The sequence below is a fragment of the Trachemys scripta genome, chromosome 14, assembly GCF_013100865.1.
Source record: "Trachemys scripta elegans isolate TJP31775 chromosome 14, CAS_Tse_1.0, whole genome shotgun sequence".
In the NCBI taxonomy this organism is placed as follows: Eukaryota; Metazoa; Chordata; order Testudines; family Emydidae; genus Trachemys; species Trachemys scripta.
This window is the reverse complement of record NC_048311.1, coordinates 39,959,305-39,981,153: the sequence shown is the minus strand read 5'-3', so window position 1 is coordinate 39,981,153 and position 21,849 is coordinate 39,959,305. Positions and strand designations below refer to the sequence as shown.

The 21,849-nt window shown below is 47.9% G+C and overlaps 2 protein-coding genes across 2 annotated transcripts in view; one reads left to right on the top strand and one right to left on the bottom strand.

Annotated features, from left to right (window-relative positions):
- LOC117887100 (zinc finger protein 208-like) overlaps positions 1-21,849 on the bottom strand; it is an 882,934-nt gene that overhangs the window by 99,553 nt on the left and 761,532 nt on the right. The gene's annotated exons all lie outside the window — the stretch shown is intronic.
- LOC117886962 (zinc finger protein RFP-like) lies at positions 1,772-10,195 on the top strand. The gene is made up of 7 exons (XM_034789153.1): positions 1,772-2,299; positions 3,339-3,434; positions 4,365-4,595; positions 4,995-5,017; positions 5,522-5,637; positions 7,060-7,092; positions 8,075-10,195. The coding sequence occupies exons 1-7, from the start codon at positions 1,877-1,879 to the stop codon at positions 8,590-8,592; spliced, it is 1,440 nt and encodes a 479-aa protein (XP_034645044.1). The 5' UTR covers positions 1,772-1,876; the 3' UTR covers positions 8,593-10,195.

The window sequence follows — 21,849 nt, the reverse complement described above, 5'->3', positions numbered from 1 at the left end:
GATTCAGTCAGGAGGGGGAGAGAGCGTATAATGGGAGGTGAGAACTTAACTCACTGCCCTGAGGGCAGAAAGAGACAGGAAATGTCCTATGAACATTGGGTGAAGCCATCCCAGAATTCTAGAGAGATATGAATGACACTCCAAGGGAAGCGATAGGCTGGAGGGGTAGGGGTCATCCCCTATTCATAAGAGGACAAGGCAGTGCAGAGTAGAGGAGGAATCTTGGGACATCAACAGGCTTGGCCAGCCCTAAAGTCCGACCAACCCCATCACTGATTTGAGGATCATGATAACCCATCTAGTGATCTCCTCCCCATCTACGGCATCAGCTTGAATGGGAATGACGGAAATACTCCTTGTCCTCGGGCTCCCGTTCAACCTGAGCGCCCGGATTTCCTGCGCTTGGAGCGTTTATTGGGGTGACGGGATCCTGGCATCTCCCACAGATTCTCTGCACTCTTCTACCAACTCTGAAATGTTGCGCTGGTGCTGCAGGGACCAGGAGACGCAATGTGCTGGGCTGGGCGCTGCGTTGGGTGAGATGTTCTACCTGATTTCTTGCTTTGAAATAATAAAGTAGAATTTAGTTTCTCAAACTCCCAGAGCCCCTTGTCTTGAATAACTGAATAAAAAAAAAAACCTTTAAAGCCATCTGGGAAATCTCGCTGAGGGGGTATTTCCCCTGCCTTAAGGACTGCAGATTCCAGAGCTGCCAGCTCTGTGGGATTGCAGACCTTCCTGTGAGTCTGTGTGGGGGAAAAACCTTGTCTACAGGAGTAATCCCCCCCCCGGCTGTCATTTCATTATGTGACACTGCTCCAACCCCTCCACCATTCCCTCCAGGGTGGGTTGGAGGCAGAACATGGCAGGAGTGTGGAGATCCAAGATCCCTATTGAAAAGCCGGTTTAGTATATGGGGAAGGGCAGAGGTGCCGACTTCCTGAGTTTCCGGGGGGGCTCCATCCCTGCTTCGCCCCAGGCCCTGCCCTCACTCCACCCCTTCTTCCAAGCCCCTCCCCTGCCTCTTCCTGCCCCCTCCACCTCCTGTGCATCACTGAACAGCTGATCACCAGCGGGCCGGAAGCGCTTGGGGACGGGGGGGGGGGGGAGAGCTGATTGGCAGGGCTGCTGGTGGGTGCTGAGCACCATTTTTTTCCCAGGTGCTCCAACCCTGGAGCCCCCACTGAGTCAGTGCCTATGGGGAAGGGGCTCTACACCTCCACCTGCAGCACATGATGCTCTGAGAGCTGTGACATGGGCTCAGTTCCAGGGGAGCTCAAGGGCTTCAGGCCCAGGCAGGGAGCCTGTAACCTGAGCCCTGCTGCCCAGGGCCTAAGCCCTCGAGCTTCGGCTTTGGCCCTGGGCAGTGGGGCTCAGGCTTCAGCCCCAGATCCCAGCAAGTCTAAGCCAGCCCTGGTGCCCCTAATCAAAGGGGGTCGTGACCCACTTTGGGGTCCTGACCCCCAGTTTGAGAACCGCTGCCTTAGTTAAAACAGCAGCGAAGACACTTTTAACTGGGGTGAACGGCTCGAATTCCACCCCGGGCTCCCCTACAGGCTTTCACGCCCGCTGCTGAGCGGAGTTAAAAGCTGAGTTGCCTTCTCTTCACTGCTATTTTAACCCAAATTAAGAACAACTTTGGGGGGTTTTTTCCCAGGAAGGCAGATTGCCAAAGAACTTCGCTTTCTTCTGAGGGCAAGGAAGGGCAGCAAGGCTGACAAAGCAGTTTTGTTGGGAGCACCCTCGCCTCCCCCCCCCAAAAAAACTTGAGCAATATGTTACAGGCAGGGAAACGCCCTGTCGTTAACAAAGGCTCAGTCCTTTTCTGGGAAGAAGAAAATGAAACAAATTCTCTCCGGCACTCAAACGGAGAGTCATGGCTGCTGCCGATCCAGCAAAAACTTTTGAGGATGAAGCTTCTTGTCCCATCTGCCTGGAGTATTTTAATGATCCGGTGACTCTAGACTGCGGGCACAATTTCTGCCGAGCCTGCATCACCCAGTGCTGGGCGGGATTGGATACAGATGTGTTCTGCCCCTGCTGCATGGAGATCTTTCCCCAGAGGAACTTCCGAGCCAACAGACAGCTGGGGACTCTCGTAGACCTAATCATCGGACAGCTGAAGGATGAGCAACAACAGGCCAAGCTGGGAGGGGAGACGGTGTGCGGGAAACACCAGGAGGCTCTGAAATTGTTCTGCGAGGAGGATCAAACCCCCATCTGTGTGGTGTGCGACAGATCCAGGGAGCATAGGGCTCACACTGTAGTTCCCATTCAAGAGGCTGCCCAGGAGTACAAGGTGAGAGGGAATCTGTCTAGTGGGGATCACTTGATGATTCCCTGTTCTGTTCATTCCCTCTGTGACACCTGGCATTGGCCACTGTCGGCAGACAGGACACTGGGCTAGATGGACCTTTGGTCTGACCCGGTGTGGCCATTCGTATGTGATTATAGCTGTATGCAGTGGTGGTGTAGTCGTGTTGGTCCTAGGATATTAGAGGGCCAAAGGGATGAGGTGATATCTTTTATTGGACCAACTTCTGCTGGTGAGAGACAAGACTCCGAGCTTACGCAGAGCTCTTCTTCAGAAGCTCGAAAGCTTGTCTCTCTTGCCAACAGCAGTTGGTCCAATAAACCAGTGGTTCTCAACCAGAGGTCTTCCAGGGGCTACAGCAACTCATCTAGATATTTCCCTAGTTTTACAACAGGCTACATGAAAAGCACTAGCGACGTCAGGACAAACTAAAATTTCAGACAGACAAGGACTTGTTTATCTTGCTCTATACAGTGAAATGTAAGTATAATATTTATATTTCAATTGATTTATTTTATAATTGCATGGTGAAAATGAGAAAGTCAGCAATTTTTCAGTAGTAGTGGCTCTGACACTTTTGTATTTTTAGGTCTGATTTTGTCAGCAAGTCATTTTTAAGTGAGGTGGAACTTGGGGCTACACCAGACAAATCAGCCTCCTGAAAGGGGTACAGTAGTTGGGAAAGGCTGAGAGCCGCTGCAACAAAAGATATTACCTCTCCCACCTTGTCTCTCAGATTATAGCTGGGAAGTTAAAAGTTGTCTGCTATGAGGAGGAATGGGGGTGGGGGTCATTTTGGTTCCCTGTGTTGTGGAATCCAGATCTAGGATGGAGTGATGGGACTGGTAATAACCCACAGGTTTGTTACTGGAAATGAGAACATTCACCAACTGAAGTCTCATCCCACAAGCCAGACCACAGAGCGACTGGTCTGGGTCATGTTTTCTAGTTGTTCTCACTAAGTGTCATTGAACAGGGAGGAGGGGAGGAGCTCCACAAAACTTCTGTTCTCCAATTCTTTCAGGAGCAAATCTGGAGGCGGCTGGATGTTCTGGAGAAGGGGAGAGAAGAGATTCTGGCTCTCATAGCGTGTGAGGAAGAGCAAAGCCAGGAACTGCTGGTAACTGCCACTGATATCCTGTAGCCAGCGAATTCACACAGGGAAGTTCCCATGTGAGAAGATGAAGGACGATTCAGTGGTTAGGATACTAAGCCTGGGATGCAGGAGATCTGGGTTCATTGACTTGCTCTGCCCGGACTCTCTGGGTGGTTTTGGACAAGTTATCGAGTCGCTCTGTGCCTCAATTTACCCATCTGTAGCCTGGGGAGAATAGAACTTCCCTGTTCCGGGAGGGGAGTAGCATGTAGTGGTTAGAGCAGGGGAAGCTGGAAGTCAGGACGCCTGGGTTCATTTTTAGCTGCAGAGGGGAGCAGTGTCTTGTGGCTAGAGAGCATGCAAGCTGGGAGTCAGGACTCCTGGGTTCTATCCTTACCGGAGTGTTGTGAAAATAAATACAGTAAAGACTGTGTGTTCTTCAACTACTACAGTGATGGCAACCATATAAATAACTTGTTTTAGAGTAGCAGCCGTATCCGCAAAAAGAACAGGAGTACTTGTGGCACCAAGGCACTGCATTTAGCCGTATGGAGTGGAAATCCATCAACTTCATGAAAAAACTCGTAAATTTGTTAGTCTCTAAGATATAAATAACTTGTGACACTGACGCACTAAGGACGTGTTGTCTAGAGACATTAAATACTTCCTCTTTGTAAAGCAAAGATCATCTTTTGCTTTAAAGGAATGGAGACTGATCCAGGAAATGGAGAATGAGGGCAAAGGGTTTCTTTAAATATTTAAATCATGGTCATTAAACAGTGACTGGTTCTCTCAGTTTTCAGAGGCCCAGTTTGAGACAAAGAGGAACTTAAATCCCATTTTTTTGTCCTTGCAAGTTACTTTTACAATTACCCTGAAGAACACTTCAGAGACTGGACAGTTTGCATGACTCTCTCTCTCTCTCTGTTCCTGGCCTTTCCCTGTCCATCACAGAGACAAATAAAAATTGACAGGGAGACGATGGAGTATCGATTTGAGAAACTGCACAAGTTTCTGAAAGAACAAGAGTGCCTCTTGCTGGCCTGGCTGGACGAGCTGGAGAAAGAGGTCACCGCCAGAAAGGATGAAAACGTCTGCCGACTCACCGAGGAGGTTTCCCGTCTCAACACCCTGATCGGGCAGATGGAGGAGAAGTGCAAGCAGCCCGCGAGTGAATTCATGCAGGTGAGACTGTGAGAGACACACCCCAGACCCCCGGTGCAAGGAACGGAGGGCTCCCGAAGCCACCGTTGCAGGGCCCCAGGCGTCACTGATCCCAACAGCGCTCTGCATCTGCGCAGCCCAAAAGAGAAATGATTAGGTTCTTTGAGGGGAGAAAAATCTTCCTTTGTCCTGAATGGAGTGTAAGAAAATTCCCCCGAAGGCCAAACCCCAAACTCTGGTCTCCATCAGAGAGCCACTGATGGAAACTGAGAGATGAAGTCCTTCAGAGAGCTGCTTTCAGGGAGTGCGGATCCAGAATGTGGAGAACCGGGCATCAGACTGATTGTGATGCAGAGCAGGCTGGGTGGGTACCCAGCATGTGGCACTGAGCTCCCGTTTCTCTCTCCCTCTCTCCTCTAGGATGTCAGAAGCACTTTGAGCAGGTAGGTGGCTCCTTCTCACTCCCCCTTGTGCTTCCCGATGCTGAGAAGGGGCTCAGGAACCAGGTGAGGGACACAGGGCCGGCTCCAGGCACCAGCTTAACAAGCAGGTGCTTGGGGCGGCCAAGGGAGAGGGGCGGCATGTGTGGCAATTCGGGGTGACAGGTCCCTCACTCCCTCTAGGAGTGAAGGACCTGACACTGAACTACCGCCGCCAATTGCGGCTTTTTTTTTTTTTTTTGGTCTTGGAGCAGAAATGCTGGAGCCGGCCCTGGAGGGACATGTCTCCTCTGGGCCCGACAGGGAGCGCGTGGGACGGTCTCCCTGTGAAGCTTCTAATCTTCCCTCCATCCTCAACGTCCTGGGGCTGCTGCCATTTCCCCAGAGTCCAGACCGGCCCAGACCTTAGGGTCAGGTGACTCTGAGAACTCAGCTCCAGTCCCAGCTGTTCTCCCTGGTGCCTGGGCTGGGCCATCAGCTGGTAACACCCTGGGTCTCTCTCTCTAGATGTGAGATGGGCACATTCCAGGCTCCAGCGCCTGCTTCTCCTGAACCGAAATGGAGACTCTGGTTGTTTTCTCAAAATTTCGCTTTCCTCCAGGATGCTCTGAGGAAGCTGAAAGGTAACGGAGAGATGGAGAAGTTCAGGAGGCCTGAGTGTGTTTACACAGGGGCTGGTCTGATTCGGATTTCACTGATGCTGGTTTCACATCATCCTAATTCTAGTGACTCCAATGGGGTTAGTCTTGATTAACACCGGGGGCAAATCAGCCCCAAGGTCTCTTTCTTATTGGGTGAGTGTGAAAGAGCTAAACCACCCTAAATGCATGTAGCCTTTTATTTTATTTACAGTGAATTTAGTAATGTGGGATTACACCGCTGTAGGTTCGGCTCTGGTGACTAGTGTCAAGCTTAACAGAGTGAAAGTCACCTCTGCTACTTGCTTCAGTTTTAGAGTCTCTAGGAACACGTAATGACCAAGGGCAGTGACCACAAAGACATTCACAAGTACAAGGTCTAGTCTGATTTACAAGTTTTATTAAAGTTACCATTAAAGTTATGAGTACCCAGGCATATAGAAATTCCATACAGACTTATGCACAAGTTACAAACAGAGTTAGACTCACATCCTCCTAGATAGTGTTAGAGTCTGATGGGTCTCTCATGGATCAATCATCAGTAGAGGGATGGTTCCTGCTGGAGTTTCCCAGAGGGAGCTCTCAATTTTCCTAATGCAGGCACCCTCTTTTTATAATATGATTCTTCCTATACCTCATTAGCATTTCTGCACATAGTGCACTCTGCGGTTAGAAAAATGTGACTATCAAGTATCTTGTAAGCAAAAAATTACTTTTACTGTTAATTTTTTGCAATATCACTCATTGGTACATCTTTTCCCGTAAGCTTAGGGCATTAGGTTATTCTACGGTCACATATTTATACACCTCTACCCCAATACAATGCGACCCGATAGAACATGAATTCGGATATAACTCGGTAAAGCAGTGCTTTGTGGGGGCGGGGCTGCACACTCTGGTGGATCAAAGCAAGTTCGATATAACGCGGTTTCACCTATAACGTGGTAAGATTTTTTGGCTCCCGAGGACAGCGTGATATCAAGGTAGAGGTGTATCAGCATTCCTTAACTCTACGGCCTAGTATGGTTAAGCTAAAATCTATAGGCCTCAGCTGGTAGGCCTTGTGTTTCAGCCCTACTTACTTAGATAAGACATAATTATCCCTAATAACTACTAATCAATCTATTTTATACTTCTATAATCCTACAATTTAACTCTAACATACAATGATTATATATAATATGTTAGTTATACCATCACACAATAAAATGAACAATAAACTAAAATCACTGATTACATGCTGTTTCTTAACTAGCCCATATAAAATTCCAAGTCACTAGAAAGATCTGTCTGTGGGTTTTCTGTGCCGTTTCTTCCTCTATCCAGCCCCTCATTCCCCTCTTGTGACTAAGTCCATGATAGTCATCGACAAAATCTGATCTCCTCTCCGTGCTCTTCTTCCTTTAGTGAATCTGTTGCCTGAACCGAAACCGGACAGAGGTAAATTTCTAAGGGGTCGTTGGGAGACTGGCATTATTGATGGGATTGTTTTCCTGATGTGAGGAGAACACGTTTGGTTTGGGACATCAGAAGCAGCAGGAATCAAACTAATTGCTGGAGTCAGGGCTACAAACAGGACCTTGCACTGCCAGAGCCTCTAGGAATCTCTGTCATTGGAGATTTTTAAGAGCAGGTTGGACAGACACCTGTCAGGGATGGGGTCTAGATAATGCTTGGTCCTGCCTTGAGTGCAGGGGACTGGAGTAGAAGACTTGTTGAGGTCCTTTCCAGTCCTACTGTTCTGTGATTCTATGCAATGCCCACTGCAGGGGGTTATTACTAGCTACTACAGTATTGTCAACTCCTGTGATTTTAATCTCAAGTCTCCACATTTGTGTATTTTTTATTTTATTTTTTATTTTTTTAAGATCCAGCTCTTGGACTCAAGTGATTATGGGAAAATCTCATTTTCATTTACTATTTAAAAAAAATTCTAGCCCTTGTGGCTGCAGAGAAACTCTCCTCCTCCCCCTCAAAATATGACCACTAGGCATCTTAAAGGCTCAGAAAAAAGGCGGAAGATAGCAAGAACCCCATGATTATTTTAAAAGAAAATTCCATTGATTGGGGTTGGGCTGATTCATAATGTCTGAATTCTTGGGTTTGGTGATGCTTCCAGACAGGCAGGGCCCACCTTACGACTGACTCAGTCACTGTTTAACAATCAGATTGGACGGGAAAGGAAATTGTATCTGTGATTTGAAGGACAGAAGTTGATCAGAGCAAAAAAATGGGTGAGGGGGGAAATGAAAAATAGGCTTGGAGAGGGGCTGTAACAAATTACTGTGAGTGGCCACAAGATGGCAGCAGAACCTAAGGCATGAGACACAGCCCTTGCTGTGCTATATGCTGAAGCAAACCTTGCCCCACAGCTGAGCTCCGCCTCTAACACTGATTGTTTTAATTCTCTCTCTCTGGGCAGCTGAAGTGACTCTGGATCCAGACACGGCAAATCCCTGGCTCGCCGTGTCCGCGGATGGCAAAAGTGTGCACTGGGGAGTCGCCCGGCAGGATCTGCCCGACCATCCCGAGAGATTTGACCCTGCTCCCTGCGTGCTGGCCTCTGAGGGCTTTGCCTCTGGGAGGCATTGCTGGGAGATGGAAGTTGGAGAAGGGGCAGTCTGGGTCGTGGGAGTAGCCCTGGAACCTGTTAAGAGGAAAGGAGCGAGCACGTTTACACCAGAGCAGAGGATCTGGGCCGTGCGGAAATACTGGGAACAGCATTGGGCGCTCACCTGCCCTGAAACTCCTTTGTATCTACATGGGGTCCCTAGGAGGATCCGGATTTATGTGGACTATGAAGGGGGATTGGTGGCGTTTTATGATGCTGGCAACGAGGCCCCGATCTTCACTTTCCCACCAGCCCCTTTTGGTGGCGAGAAAATCTGCCCTTTCTTTGAGCTGCTGAGTACAGGCTCCCAGATCAAACTGTGCCCCTGAGACATAGGATAAACCATCCCAGCTTGGCCTTGGTCCTACATACATTAGTAATAGTGCTTTTCCATAGAAGCAATCAGTGTGGTTGCCTCAGGGATGGTTTTGTTGCCAGCGGGGGAGAAGATGGTCCTCAGAATGATAAAGAAGAAGCTGGTGAAGTAAACAATCAATTAGGATGTGCGCCACACTATGAGAGACTTTTGGAGGAGCCCTGGCATGCAGATCACAGGGGGAGATTTAAAGATGAATATCTACTTATCCACAGTATGTCAGCACCTAGGAGGTCCCAACTGAAATCAGGGCCCCATTGGGCCAGGCGCTGCACAGACACACAGCGAGAGACAGTCCCTGTCCCAGCTGAGATCAGCGATCCATTGTACAGAGCATAGGTACCGACTCCGTGGGTGCTCCGGGGCTGGAACATCCCTGGTGAAAAATTGGACCGGCAGCTCCCTGCCCCAGCTCACCTCCTCCTCCTCCCCTGAGGGCACCGGGTGCCCACTTTTTCCCCCTGGCTCCCAGCGCTTGCACCGCAAAATAGCTGATCCGCGCAGCAAGTGCTGGGGAGGGAGGGGGAACAAGGCGCGCTCAGGGAAGAGGCGGGGCCGGGATTTGGGGGAGGGGTCCAATGGGGCAGGGACTTTGGGGAAGGGGTTGGAATGGGGGCGGGGCAAGGGTGGAGTCAGGGCAAGGCCAGGGGGGCGCGAGTACCCACCACCACCAGGAAAGTTGGGGCCTATGGTACAGAGTATGAAACAGTCTATGCCAGCGGTTCTCAAACTTTTGTACTGATGACCCCTTTCACACAGCAAGCCTCTGAGTGTGACCCCCCCTTATAAATTAAAAACACTTAAACATGTTTAACACCACTATAAATGCTGGAGGCAAAGCGGGGTTTGGGGTGAAGGCTGAGAGCTCATGACCCCACCCCATGTAATAACCTCACGACCTGCTGTCGGGTCCCAACCCCCAGTTTGAGAACCCCTGGTCTATGCCTTGAAGAGTCTGCAATCAACAAGAGTGGGGAAAAGGCCCTTTGTTAGGTCGGGCACCATCTTCTATCTTAGATACTTATCTGGACCCCCCCATTATCTCATTGCAATGGAGCTACACTGATTTACACCAGTTAGGGACCTGCTCTTTAACTTCTATCTGTGGTCCTTATGTGCCCCCCCCCAAATACTACCTGAGCACGTCACAACATTTAATGTGTTTATCCTCAGAGAACCCCTGTCATTTAAAGAAGTGAAAATATCCCCATTTTACAGATGTGGAACTGAGGCAGAGCTATACTTGACTACACAGGGACACTGACTGGCAGAACTATACCTGCGTGGAGGCTTTATTCCTGAATAAAAGTGATTTTATTTTGCTTCCCTAAACAATTATACCTCTGTGATCCTGTCAGTCCATTTCACCACCCGGACAAGCCCTAAGTCGCTTGCGCAAGGTCAGACACATGACAGAGCAGAGAACTGATCCCAGGTCTCCCTAGACTAATGCCCTGACCATCGGCGCATCCCATCTCTCCGAGCAATTAAGTGATTTTTCTAAGGGCACGTCTTCACTACCTACCGGATCGACGGGTAGCAATCGATCTATTTGGGATCGACTTATTGCGTCTAGTGAAGATGCGATAAAATCGATCCCCGATGGCTCTGCCGTCGACTCCGGAAATTCACTGCAGCAAGAGGCAGAAGCGGAGTCGACGGCGGCGCGGCAGCAGTTGACTCGCTGCCATCCTCGCAGCCAGGTAAGTCAACCTAAAATACGCAACTTCAGCTATGCTATTCACGTAGCTGAAGTTGCGTATCTTAGGTCGACCCCCACCCCCCGTAGTGTAGACCTAGCCTAATATACATAGAGGGGAATCTGGAGCAGGGCTAAGCCCTGAACCCAGATGCACTGCCTTGACTACAGAACCATCCTGTTTCTTGCTATATTTTTCCTCTTCATAGAACTAAGCTTTCCTTTTGCATTCTACTCTTAAATTTATACCTTGCTAAATGGAAGCAGATGGAGGCATTTCCCTACCAATTTATTACCTAATAAACTTTGCATTGGCATAGAATTTTTTGAATGTTTTGTGGCTATTTATTTGGGAGGAGAGGCAAAGCATCATTTAGTCTCATATAAATAAAGGTTCCGCTGGTAGAACACTGTACAGGAGTAACTGTGCCAGTGCAGGTGGGAGGCCTATTGCCCTCTGTAGCAAAGTTGCTCAGACCTATAACCCTCCAGCACTCCTGCTTCCTAAGACCGCCCCCTTTGCTGATAGAGATTCACAGGTGGTACTTTAGGGCCCCATCCCCTTTGCGAGCTTGAGCTAATATCTCACCCAGCTCCATCTTCTGCACACATGAGCATAAAGCACAGAAATCCCATTAGAGGAGCAAGGATAGAGCTTCAGCATTGCCCCTGCTTTCCCCTTTCTAGGCATAAGGCATACCTACTGAGAACAGCAATCCTTCATCCTCCCATAACCACAAACGGGCAGAGCAGAGCCCTTCTCACAGAATAGAATCATAGAATATCAGGGTTGGAAGGGACCTCAGGAGGTCATCTAGTCCAACCCCCTGCTCAAAGCAGGACCAACACCAACTAAATCATCCCAGCCAGGGCTTTGTCAAGCCTGACTTTAAAAGCCTTCAAGGAAGGAGATTCCACCACCTCCCTAGGTAACCCATTCCAGTGCTTCACCACTCTCCTAGTGAAAAAGTTTCTCCTAATATCCAGCCTAAACCTCCTGCACTGCAACTTGAGACCATTACTCCTTGTTCTGCCATCTGGTACCACTGAGAACAGTCTAGATTAATTCTCTTTGGAACCCCCTTTCAGGTATTTGAAAGCAGCTACCAAATCCCCCCTCATTCTTCTCTTCTGCAAAAGAAACAATCCCAGTTCCCTCAGCCGCTCCTCATTAGTCATGTGCTCCAACCCCCTAATCATTTTTGTTGCCAGCTGCTAGACCCTTTCCAATTTTTCCACATTTTTATACTCCTCTGGGATGGAACCCCCGCCCTTCTATTGTGATAGTTGAAACAATGGAATTAATAGGATGCAAGAATCTCTTTTGTCCAGTGGAAATAGGGGATTTTGAGTCCCATCTTCAGACCAGAAAGATTGACAGAAACCCAAGAAATACACCCAATGTGAGTTGAATTGACACAAAATTAAATGAATTTCTTCGCTCTGTAGCTGCATCTCTCTCACTGATCCTGATCCACAAGGACTTCTCAAAAGCAAGCACTAGAAGGCTTTTTTTTAAATTCAAGGTTTACAACAAATTGTTCTCCTCTGAGGGGCAGAGACATGCCTGCTGAGTTTATTGTTTATAGTCAGCCACAAGCCTGAGAGAGTAGTGTCCTACAGCGAGTATACCCACATCACCATTTAACTGTTTTTAAACAAGACAGTGGTAGGAAAAAAAGACTGCCTAATACAAGTTATAGCAAAGTTGACTGCTTGTGAAAAGCACAAGAGAAAATTTCAGTCACCCCCACATTTCATCAGCTTCTTCTATCCTCACTTCCACGAGTGATAAACCAAACAAACCTGCATAGCCTCACCTTGAAATCTTTACAAGAAAATACAGAATTTAAGGGAACAGCAATGTTTTACAAAAATTTAATGCAAGTTATTCCTACTTTTAAAGCCACTAATTATCATAAGTGTCTTTTGGTACAAGTTTGCATAGCAATTATTGTGACGAAAGATAAGTAGCTCTTAAAGAGACCTTTGAATTATAATTCCTTTTAAATAATCAATTTCTAATCTAGCTAAACAAGAAATTTCATTTAAAGCTGATATATTCAGTAACAACCTTAGTGCCTTCAGACCTCATACAAGTAAATAAAGTGAGAATCTTTATAACGCTACTGCTGATCATCATTTTGCCTTCTAATCAGCATTAAGCTGCTTCAAAGTTTCCTTAGCCCTCTACAGCAACACACCTCTATCAAACTCCTTTTCTTTCATATTTCCTCTTTATATTGCCTATAGTCCGACCTGAGTGAAAACCTAGATAGCCTGCTCCTCCCCCCCCCCCTCGGTTAACACTGACCCCAACCTCGTTCAAGCCAACATGGAACAATCCCCCTTTCCAACGGCGATATGCAAATTAAGGATTCCAACATTCCACTTTTCATTGGTTCCCTTGGGAAACCAATCAAACACCGCGAATGTTTGAAAGAAAACAGAAAACATGGAGAAGTGACTTTGCTCCCACTATTAATTAGAAGCTATTGCTTAGATTGTGAACTCCTAGGAGTAAGGAAGGTGTATTCGTACAGCACCTAGCACATTGGGACTTCATTCCTGAATGGGGTTTGTTTGATACTGCAATACAACTCAATATTTGTTAAAATAATCCTTTAATTTAACCCTTTATCCATTTATAAGATATTCATACTATGGATGAGTGGCTCTCAACCTTTCCAGACTATTGCCCCCCTTTCAGGAGTCTAATTTGCCTTGTGTACCCCCAAGTTTCACCTCACTTAAAAACGACTTGCTCACAAAATCAGACATGAACATACAAACGTGTCACAGCCACTGGTATTGAAAAAGTGCTGACTTTCTCCTTTTTACCATATAATTATAAAATAAATCAATGGGAATGTAAATATTGTGCCTGCATTTCAGTGTATAGTCTATAGAGCAGTATAAACAAGTCATTGTGTGTGTGAAATTTTAGTTTGGCCTGACTTCCCTAGTGCTTTTTCTGTAGCTGGTTATAAAACTAGGCCAATATCTAGATGAGTTGAGTACCCCCTGAAAGACCTCTGTGTACCCCTGGTTGCGCACCACTGCTGTAGACCAGGGTGTGTGTGTGGGGGGGAAGTGGACTGTTTTACACAATGTCCCTCCTCCATTCCTGTTAAAATCAGAGTCCTTGTCATACTAAAGCAGGGTGGGGAAAGTGCTGGCCCAGAAAAGGACCTTTGGAGAAGCCCAAAGCTCTCAAGAAGCAGGAGGAGAAGAAGCTTAAGAGGAAGAACAAAGCAGCGAAGAAAAAAAGCCAGGAAGAAACTAAAGGACCTTATAAAATCAGGAGCTACTTCTGCATCCCTTATGCAGTGGGAAGCATCTAGAGAAAGTCCTCAAAGTCACACAACTATTGATTCACCCTAAGGAAAGAATCGGAAGGCTCTTTTAAAAGCTACCCCATAACGTTCTCCAGATGAGCGTTAGCACTTATGTCCCCAGTTTTGTTTGATTTCATTTCATGTGTGTGGAGCCAAAATCCTGGTTGTGAGATGCGAACCCTGCGGTGAATGGGAAGAAGGAAGGCAAACAGGGGCTGTAGGAACTCGTGTTTTAGAAAGCATTGCATTGTTTACCAGCACTAAAAACCTGTTTTAACACCAGCATTGGGGTAATCTTTATAAAGTCCCCGGGCTTCATAGCGCTGTCGGCTTTCCCAAACTGCGTATCATAAACTACATTGCTCATCGCTGCTAGTACTTGAATGAATGGGGCTTTCTTTGCAACGCAAGTACGTTTCCCTGATTACTGGGGGTTGTCACTTCAACCCTTCCTTACGACACCCGGCACCCAAGCGTTCGCACACAGAATCCGCTCTTTTGATGAACGCTGGGGGGTGGTTCTGAAAAGAACCGTTTTGGTTTCGTTTTTCGCTCCTGGCCTGAGCCGTCACTCCAGAAGGAAGGTTCCCTTAATAATATCTTCTAAGATTTGCTTCCTGCGCGTTGCCACCGTCCCCCTGATTTTGCCCGGGCTCCCGCTGACCCTCTTGGGCCGCGCAGCAGCCGGTTTGATTTCCCCGCTGGGGTCATTTGGCCCTGGGGCAGCGGTTCCTGTCTTCGCCGAGCTCTGGCGCCTCTTGGCAGCGGCTGTTTCCCTCTTTTCTGCTTTGGCGGCGCCGCCTCCCCGCTGGAGCCTGAAAGAGCCCGAGGCGCCGCTGCCGCTGACCCGACGCAGGGCCCCTTGGCTCAGGAGATAACGGAGCACAGCCTTGATGCGGCCCTTGTTCTTCCGCACGTCGTATCCCTCGCCCTCCAGCGTCTTCTTGATGGCGGCGAGAGAGGCGCCTTTGCCGGCGGCGGGGACAGCAGCAGCCCGGAGAATGACCTGGCTGAGAGTCGGTTTCCTCCTTCTCTTGCGCCGGGGATTCTCCCGGGCCGCGCGGGAGGCCGCAAAAGCCGCGGGGAGAGAAACTGAACCGGGCATGTCCCTGCGACCCAATCCCAGCTGCTGCCACCCAGACCCGCACGTGGAGCCGCCGCCCTGACACTGAGCTCGGCGGCCGCCGCTCGAGGCCAGATAGAGAGCAGAGCCCGACGCAACCGAATCAATCCCCCGCTTTACTCCTGCCCCTGCGCCTCCCCCCAGCCTGTGTTTCTTCCGTCCCACTCATGTTGCCCCCAAAAAGCACCAGCCCCGATTTGCACAATCATTTCGCCCTCCCCGCTCCAGGGCACTGAGCTAGGTCCCCCGCTGGCGTTGTCCGAAATATTCATGAGTTTTTGTCTGGGATAGGTCACAAAACTAGGCTGTGGCCGCCCATTTGGCTCCTCAGCTCAGGAGAGAATTCGTGTTTATGGCTAAATTTAACCCACATTCCCGCAGCTGCGGCCTCTGGATTTCACTCGGACAGGCTGGGGGTGTGAGGCAGAATAAAAGAGCAAAGCAATTCGTCTGCTTCTCGGGTTTTATTGTCATCTAACTCGTTCTTAAAGAAACCTCAGAAACACACCCAAACACTTGCAAATACAGAGGGAATAACACTCCTTTCTTCCTATTGGACAAAAAAGAATCTCGCTTCCTATTGGCTCTCATTCTTTACCAATCAGGGCAGGGGTCTTCACATTTTTTCCCTACGGGATTAGGATTAGGATTAGGATTGCAAGGGTCTGTTTGGGTTTGTTGGTTGTTTCTATTGGTGGAAGAGCAGTTTGAGGGTCTGTCAAGAGTTATTTTCGGTGCTTACTTCGGAAGCTGATTTTCCTGTGTATTGTGTCTTATCATTTACAGTTTAATAACAACCCCATGAACTCGACCCTTACACATCCCTTCTAAACTCGTTTGAAATAAATAATTAGAGCCAAATGGAGTGAAAGGAGAGGTTTCTCTTATGACATTTGAAACATGGCTATAATGGCTCCAGGAATCAAAGGGACTTATTCTCCTTCTGGCATAGCTTCCCCAGATTGTAAATACTTCAGAACATTTTTTTAAAGGCAGGTCAGGTATTTGAAAATAGGATTCTGCGGTAGTAAAGTGGAGTTTGTTTTCCTTCTTCCTGCAGTAGTGTTAGGCCTGGATCCTGTTCCACACAAGTTAATTAGAGCTTCACCCTTGATTTACATGGGAAAAGGATCGAGCTCTTGAGGCCCCAGTTACAATGTTAGGGTATTGCACTTCAAAGATGAGGAAAAGTCTAGGGAGTGGAGAAAAGAAAGGAGAAACCTATGCAAAATCTGTCCCTACACGTTATTTAATCCTAATTTCTGGCCAGTTTATAATAATTCTGCTTCAATAGACTTGGAGACTTTTTCTACGGTATATTTTCCCTTTAACGCTTATTTTTTCTCTCTAACATAATGGGACACACACAAAAGATTTACAATATTCCTGTCACTGATTCTCAGATCAGAATGAAATGTGTTCATTTTTTCTAATCGTTTCTTTTGAGGGAAGAGGAAAAGGTTCATCTCCCTTGCCTGTTTCCTGCCGTGGCTGCATTTGCAGGTGGTCGCTTTAAAAAAAGGCTTGTTTTTTCTCCAACCAGAGTCTTGGACTCTTTGTCGTCCTATCAGAGCCTGCCTTTCCTTGTGAGCCAATCAGCGCTCACTCGTGCCTATATAAGGATCCCCTAGCAGCTAGTAGTCTGTTGGTTTTCTTCACTGAACTGTACAGAAAGGTGACTAAGAAAGTGCCGCTGTGGTTTTCCCTCCCCGCTCTTTCTCTATGGCTAGGGCAAAGCAGATAGTGTCTAAGCTATCCCTGCGGAGAGCCCAGTGGAGTAAGCAACTAGGAAAAAAGGGTCGAACAAGTGCCTATTCCTATACACCAGAGAAGATGAAGAAGCTCCCCCACGATCGTTTTCAGACCGAAGTGCTCTGGCAGAGCCGAGGGTCTCAGAAATCTAGCGAGTTGTTGCTTCCTAAACAGTCTTTTCAGCGCCTGAGCAAGATGGTCATTCAGAGCTCTGGGGGCAGCCGCCTGCGTGTCCAACTTCCCACCTATCTAGCCTTGCAGGAAGCCACGGAAGCTTATCTGGTGCAGTTGTGCGAGGACTGGAAGTTATGCGCTCTGCACGCGAAGAGAGTCACTGTCGCATCCAGCGATGTTCACCTCGTGCGATGCCTGCGCGGGGCAAGAGCCTGAAGGCGGTTAATGCGGATCCACGTGACGGTGGCGCCGGAGCCCGAAACGACTTCAAATCGGATTAAACAATTTGTCCTTATGATCAAGTAGTTAATAGGTTCCGTTATGTAAAACTAAAGGGGAGTAACTTTCGTTTTTAACGTGCGACAATGTCCCCGTCTTACGTCTTTTGTTGTTAAATGACTTTTTCGAAGCTTTTTTTTTTTTAATGCACGGACAGTGAAAATTAAGCAACTTTTCTTTGTAGGGAGAGTGGGGGATTGGTCTCTAAAACACTGCCATAGAGATCAGAGTGACGTCTGCTTACTCGCGCCCCCCCCCTTCTCTGTCTCTCCTTCCCCTCAGTAATCTAATAGGGAGGTTAAAGGGGTTAGTTTGCGCTTTGTGTAAATATTTCACAGAATGAGCAAGTATATAGATGCACAATTCTGTAGTAAATATTCCTAAAACGGCGCTGGAAGTGCCCTTAATCCTTTACACGTTTTATGCGCAGTGTGTTAAATTCGCAATCAACTGCGTGCTGTGCTGACTCAAGATTTGATTTGACACATGATTTCAGTAGTACGGATGTGCCATTACAGAATCCCCTACGGGACCGTTCACAATGCTACACCCTACGGGCTGCTAGCGTGTAGTTTGTCGGTATTGATGCTAACAGTTTGTTTGAGCCCTGTGATGCGCCTATCACCCCCTCATACACACACACACACACACACACACACCCCACTCTAATAGGGTGATAATGCCTCAGTGATATCTTGCCTTTTCTGAAGCCCTTCAGCTGAAGATCTCAAGTTTATAAGTGCTAATCAAGGGTTACAAGTGCAAAGATCAAGGGCTGTGAAATCAACTGCCCGGATTAAGAGAGGGAGAGGCTAATAGATTTGCTCCAGGCTACTATACAGTTAGAACTATAACCGTAAACACCCAACTCCCGTTCCCACACTCCTGCTATTAATTTCCATCCCCTAGAGTGGAAATTGTAAAGTAAGATCCCTTCCCACCCTGGAGGTCATTCCCCACTGGTTTGTGCCTCCTGGAGTCATTTCAACGTTCAGCAAAGTGATTGCAACATCCTACCAAGGCGGTTTGAATTGACATGAATAAATCCCAGTAACCCTTTAACTCCTCCTATCATGACTTTTCCTTTCGTGAGCATGTAGTACTCCGAAACGGACACACGAGGGCAGCCAGTCCTCATAAATGAGAAAATACTGCGAGTAAATATTTAAATACTGATGAGTGCAAGGGGCGTGGAAGGAATCCTGGGTCTCCCACCTCCTCTGTGAGTGCTCAAACCACCAGGCTACAGGATCATTTTCTCCCTTGCTTAAGAACGGTTTGAGTGTTTCTACCCAGTGGAACAGCTACAAGAGAACAGATTGAGGGAGCCCCACACTAGGGTGACCGGACAGCAAATGTGAAAAATCAGGATGGGGGTGGGGGGTAATAGGAGCCTATATAAGAAAAAGACCCCAAAATCAGGACTGTCCCTATAAAATCAGGACATCTGGTCACCCTACCCCACACCAGACTATCCCATAGCTCAGGGGTTAGCGCCCTCCCCTGAGGGGTAAGTTCAAATTCTTTCTCCCACTGTGGCAGAGGGGGGAATTGATCCTGGGTTTCCCACATCCTGGAGGAGTGGTTTTAACCTCTGGGCTAAAGGCTATATAGGTGTGTAGCCCCAGCACCATCTCCAGCAGCCAGATTTTGAGTGGGGCCCAGTCTGGCAGGTGTGCTCGGTCAGTGAGGCACTGCAAAGGAGTTATGGGGGCTCACTGCCTGTCCTCCATTGTTTGTGGCTTGTTTGCATCAACAGGAGAACAAACAGGATGGGGATAAATGAAATTAGCTCCAGGAAAAAATTCACCAGACACCTACTCGCTACTAACCCACAGCCCCCAGCTATCCCAGCCCTCAGCTCCCCCTACTCTGCCGATGTCCCTCAATCCTGACCTGCAGCCCCCTGCTAGCTGAATTCTCAGCTCCCCCTGCAGCTCTGCTGATCCCCTCAATCCTGACCCACAGGCCCTGGCTAATCCCAGCCCTGGGCTTCTCACTGCCCCCCTCTCCAAAGCTCTGCTGGTTCCCTCCGCTGCCCCTCCCCTGCCCCACCAGATGCCTAGGCTAACACACACAGTGTCCCGCTGTGACTCACCCAACTCAGGTCAACAGTGATCAACTTGTGACCAATGGGGGGGGGGCAGGGGGCAACTAGAAATAACAAAACCCCTATTGGCAAGTGACTGTGAGAAGCAACTCAGGGGCTTGAGGGCAATTTCAAACACACACCCCCCCCCCCGAGGAATAAACATGGTCAAATAATGTCATAGTGTCAATAATGGTCATGACCCAACCCCATGTTCTCAGAATCAGGAACTTGCCTGGAGCGGCTCTTGCAAGCTATGCGGGTCTGGGCAGAATTTTGAAAGGCGACATCAAGAAGGCTGCGGTTGCTACAGGGAGCGGGATGGGGGGTTCTTTCCCCTGTCAGAGCTTACCCCAATGCCCCTGTGTGGTGCTAGTGGGCGCTGTGCTGCAGTGATCAGGGTTGGGGGCTCAGTTGGGGCTGCATGCCCCTTGCAGTCCTCTCCCAATGTCCCAGCACAATTCCATGCTGCATCAGGTGCTGACTTGCACTTTAGAGATAACCAACTCACCGGCCCCACTTTGCCATTAAAGGTGTCCTGGTGCTTTCTCTCCTAGATCGGGTCTGAACCCTGGGGTCTTGGCTAAATACCCCCTTGAATTATTCCATTCTGCCCATCTGCACCAGTATTTCATAAAATCATAGGACTGTAGGGTGGAAGGGGCCTCGAGAAGTCATCAAACCCAGCCCCCTGCATGGAGGCAAGACAAAATAGACCTAGACCATCCCTGACAGGTGTTTGTCCAGCCTGTTCTTAAACACCTCCAGTGATGGGGGTTCCACAGCCCCTCTACACAATCTGTCCCATTGCTTAACTAACCTTAGAGTTAGGCTGTAGTGCCTAATATTGTCTAACCTTTTTCACTGATCTGCAAGCATGCTTCACAGTCCCACGCGACACACAAATTTTGTATCAGTATTACTGTCAGGAGGGTGATTTTATTTTGTAAATTTGTGTTTTCTACTGATAGTGTTATTCCAGTACACTCCCTAGTGTGAAAGCAGCTGTACCCTTGTGCGGGGATAGCTTATTGCCCCTTCGACGCTGGACTGTGAAATAGTCGTACAGTAAAACCTCAGCGTTATGAACACCAGAGTTACGAACTGGCTGGTCAACCACACACCTCATTTGGAACCGGAAGTACAGAATCAGACAGCAGCAGAGACAAAAAAAAAAAAGATCAAAAAAGAAAAGGACAGCGCTATGTTAAATATAAACTATTAAAAAAATTAAGGGAAAGATTAAAAAAAAATATAAAGATTTAACAAGAAAAGGAAACTCTTTCTGTGCTTGTTTCATTTAAATTAAGACGGCTAAAACCAGCATTTTTCTTCTGCATAGTAAAGTTTCAAAGCTGTATTAAGTCAATGTTCAGTTGTAAACTTTTGGAAGAACAACCATAACGTTTTGTTTAGAGTTACGAACATTTCAGAGTTTCGAACAACCTCCCTCCCCAAGGTGTTTGTAACTCTGAGGTTCTACCGTATAAACAATTTATACTGGTATAACTCCATCCACACTTGCCTAATGGTGCTCCCTGTCCTTTTACTATTCTGCTATAGTTAAAGCCATACAACTTTTATGTCTGGACAAGTGAAAACATGGGCCTTATATTTAAACCAGTAAATTAATCTTAAATAATCACCACATACGGAAAAAGGGATCCCTATGTTACATGTGTGGTACTTGGAAATGATTCAGAAACAATCATGTGAAGAGTAGGAAACAAAATTGATTGCAAAGAGTGAAATTTACTGCCAGATACCAAACTCCCCACCCCCGCCCAAGAAATGGGAATTACAGACAGAACGAATATGACAATGCTTTAAACCCAGTTCTCTTAATGGATAAGGCTTGGGATGAAACAGATATTGGCCATGTTTTTCATTCTGTGCATATCTATGAAATTTTCCCTACAGATATTTCCCATTTAACTCATGTTCCCAAATTTCTTTCCTTGGTCCATGCTGGTAGCAATACATCACAGGCTCAAAGCAGGGTTTCCATTCTTTAATTTCTGCCATTATAATAACTTCTAGTATCAGAGGGGTAGCTGTGTTAGTCTGGATCCGTAAAAAGCAACAGAGAGTCCTGTGGCACCTTTAAGACTAACAGATGTATTGGAGCATGAGCTTTCGTGGGTGAATGCATCCGACGATGCTTATGTTCCAATACATCTGTTAGTCTTAAAGGTGCCACAGGACTCTCTGTTGCTTCTATTTCTTACTGCACGAGACTAAATTCCCTTAGAAAGGAAAAATACTTCCCCCTTGTGAGCAGCCTGATTAGGGGAGGATGGGTAACTTTATTACAGTGATGCTTTCTAATTGGGAGCAGGATTCTGCCCCTGGCGCTCTCATGCCACATGGTAGTTTTTGCTCACAGGAGGGATTCTGATGGAGTCCTCCAGGGTCAGAGAGTCAAGAAGCTATGGATGGAGTTTTGGGGGCTCAGCACCCACAACTGGGGTAGGGTGGCCATCTAGCTAATTGCTGGTAACTGGACCCCTGAGGCCCCACCTCTTCCCCCAAAGGCTCCGCCCCTTCTCTGCCTCTTACCCCCAAAGCTCCGCTCCTGTCGCTTGCCCCTCTCCCCCTCTCCCTTGCTGGGTTGTCTCAAGGAGCCTGCCTGCAGGTAGGAGGCAACCCTCGCCCCATGGTAACCTGGCTTTTGGTTCTGGTGCCATAATGTTGCCAGGTCCCCTTTTCGATCCGACTTTCCTAAATGGCACCCAGACGCAGAAGCCAAACACTTG

Coding starts and splice junctions, on each gene's coding strand:
- LOC117886962 (XM_034789153.1), top strand. CDS start 1,877: ATGGCTGCTGCCGATCCAGCAAAAACTTTTGAGGATGAAGCTTCTTGT. Junction 2,300..3,338: donor AGGCTGCCCAGGAGTACAAG/GTGAGAGGGAAT, acceptor CAATTCTTTCAG/GAGCAAATCTGGAGGCGGCT. Junction 4,596..4,994: donor CCGCGAGTGAATTCATGCAG/GTGAGACTGTGA, acceptor TCTCTCCTCTAG/GATGTCAGAAGCACTTTGAG.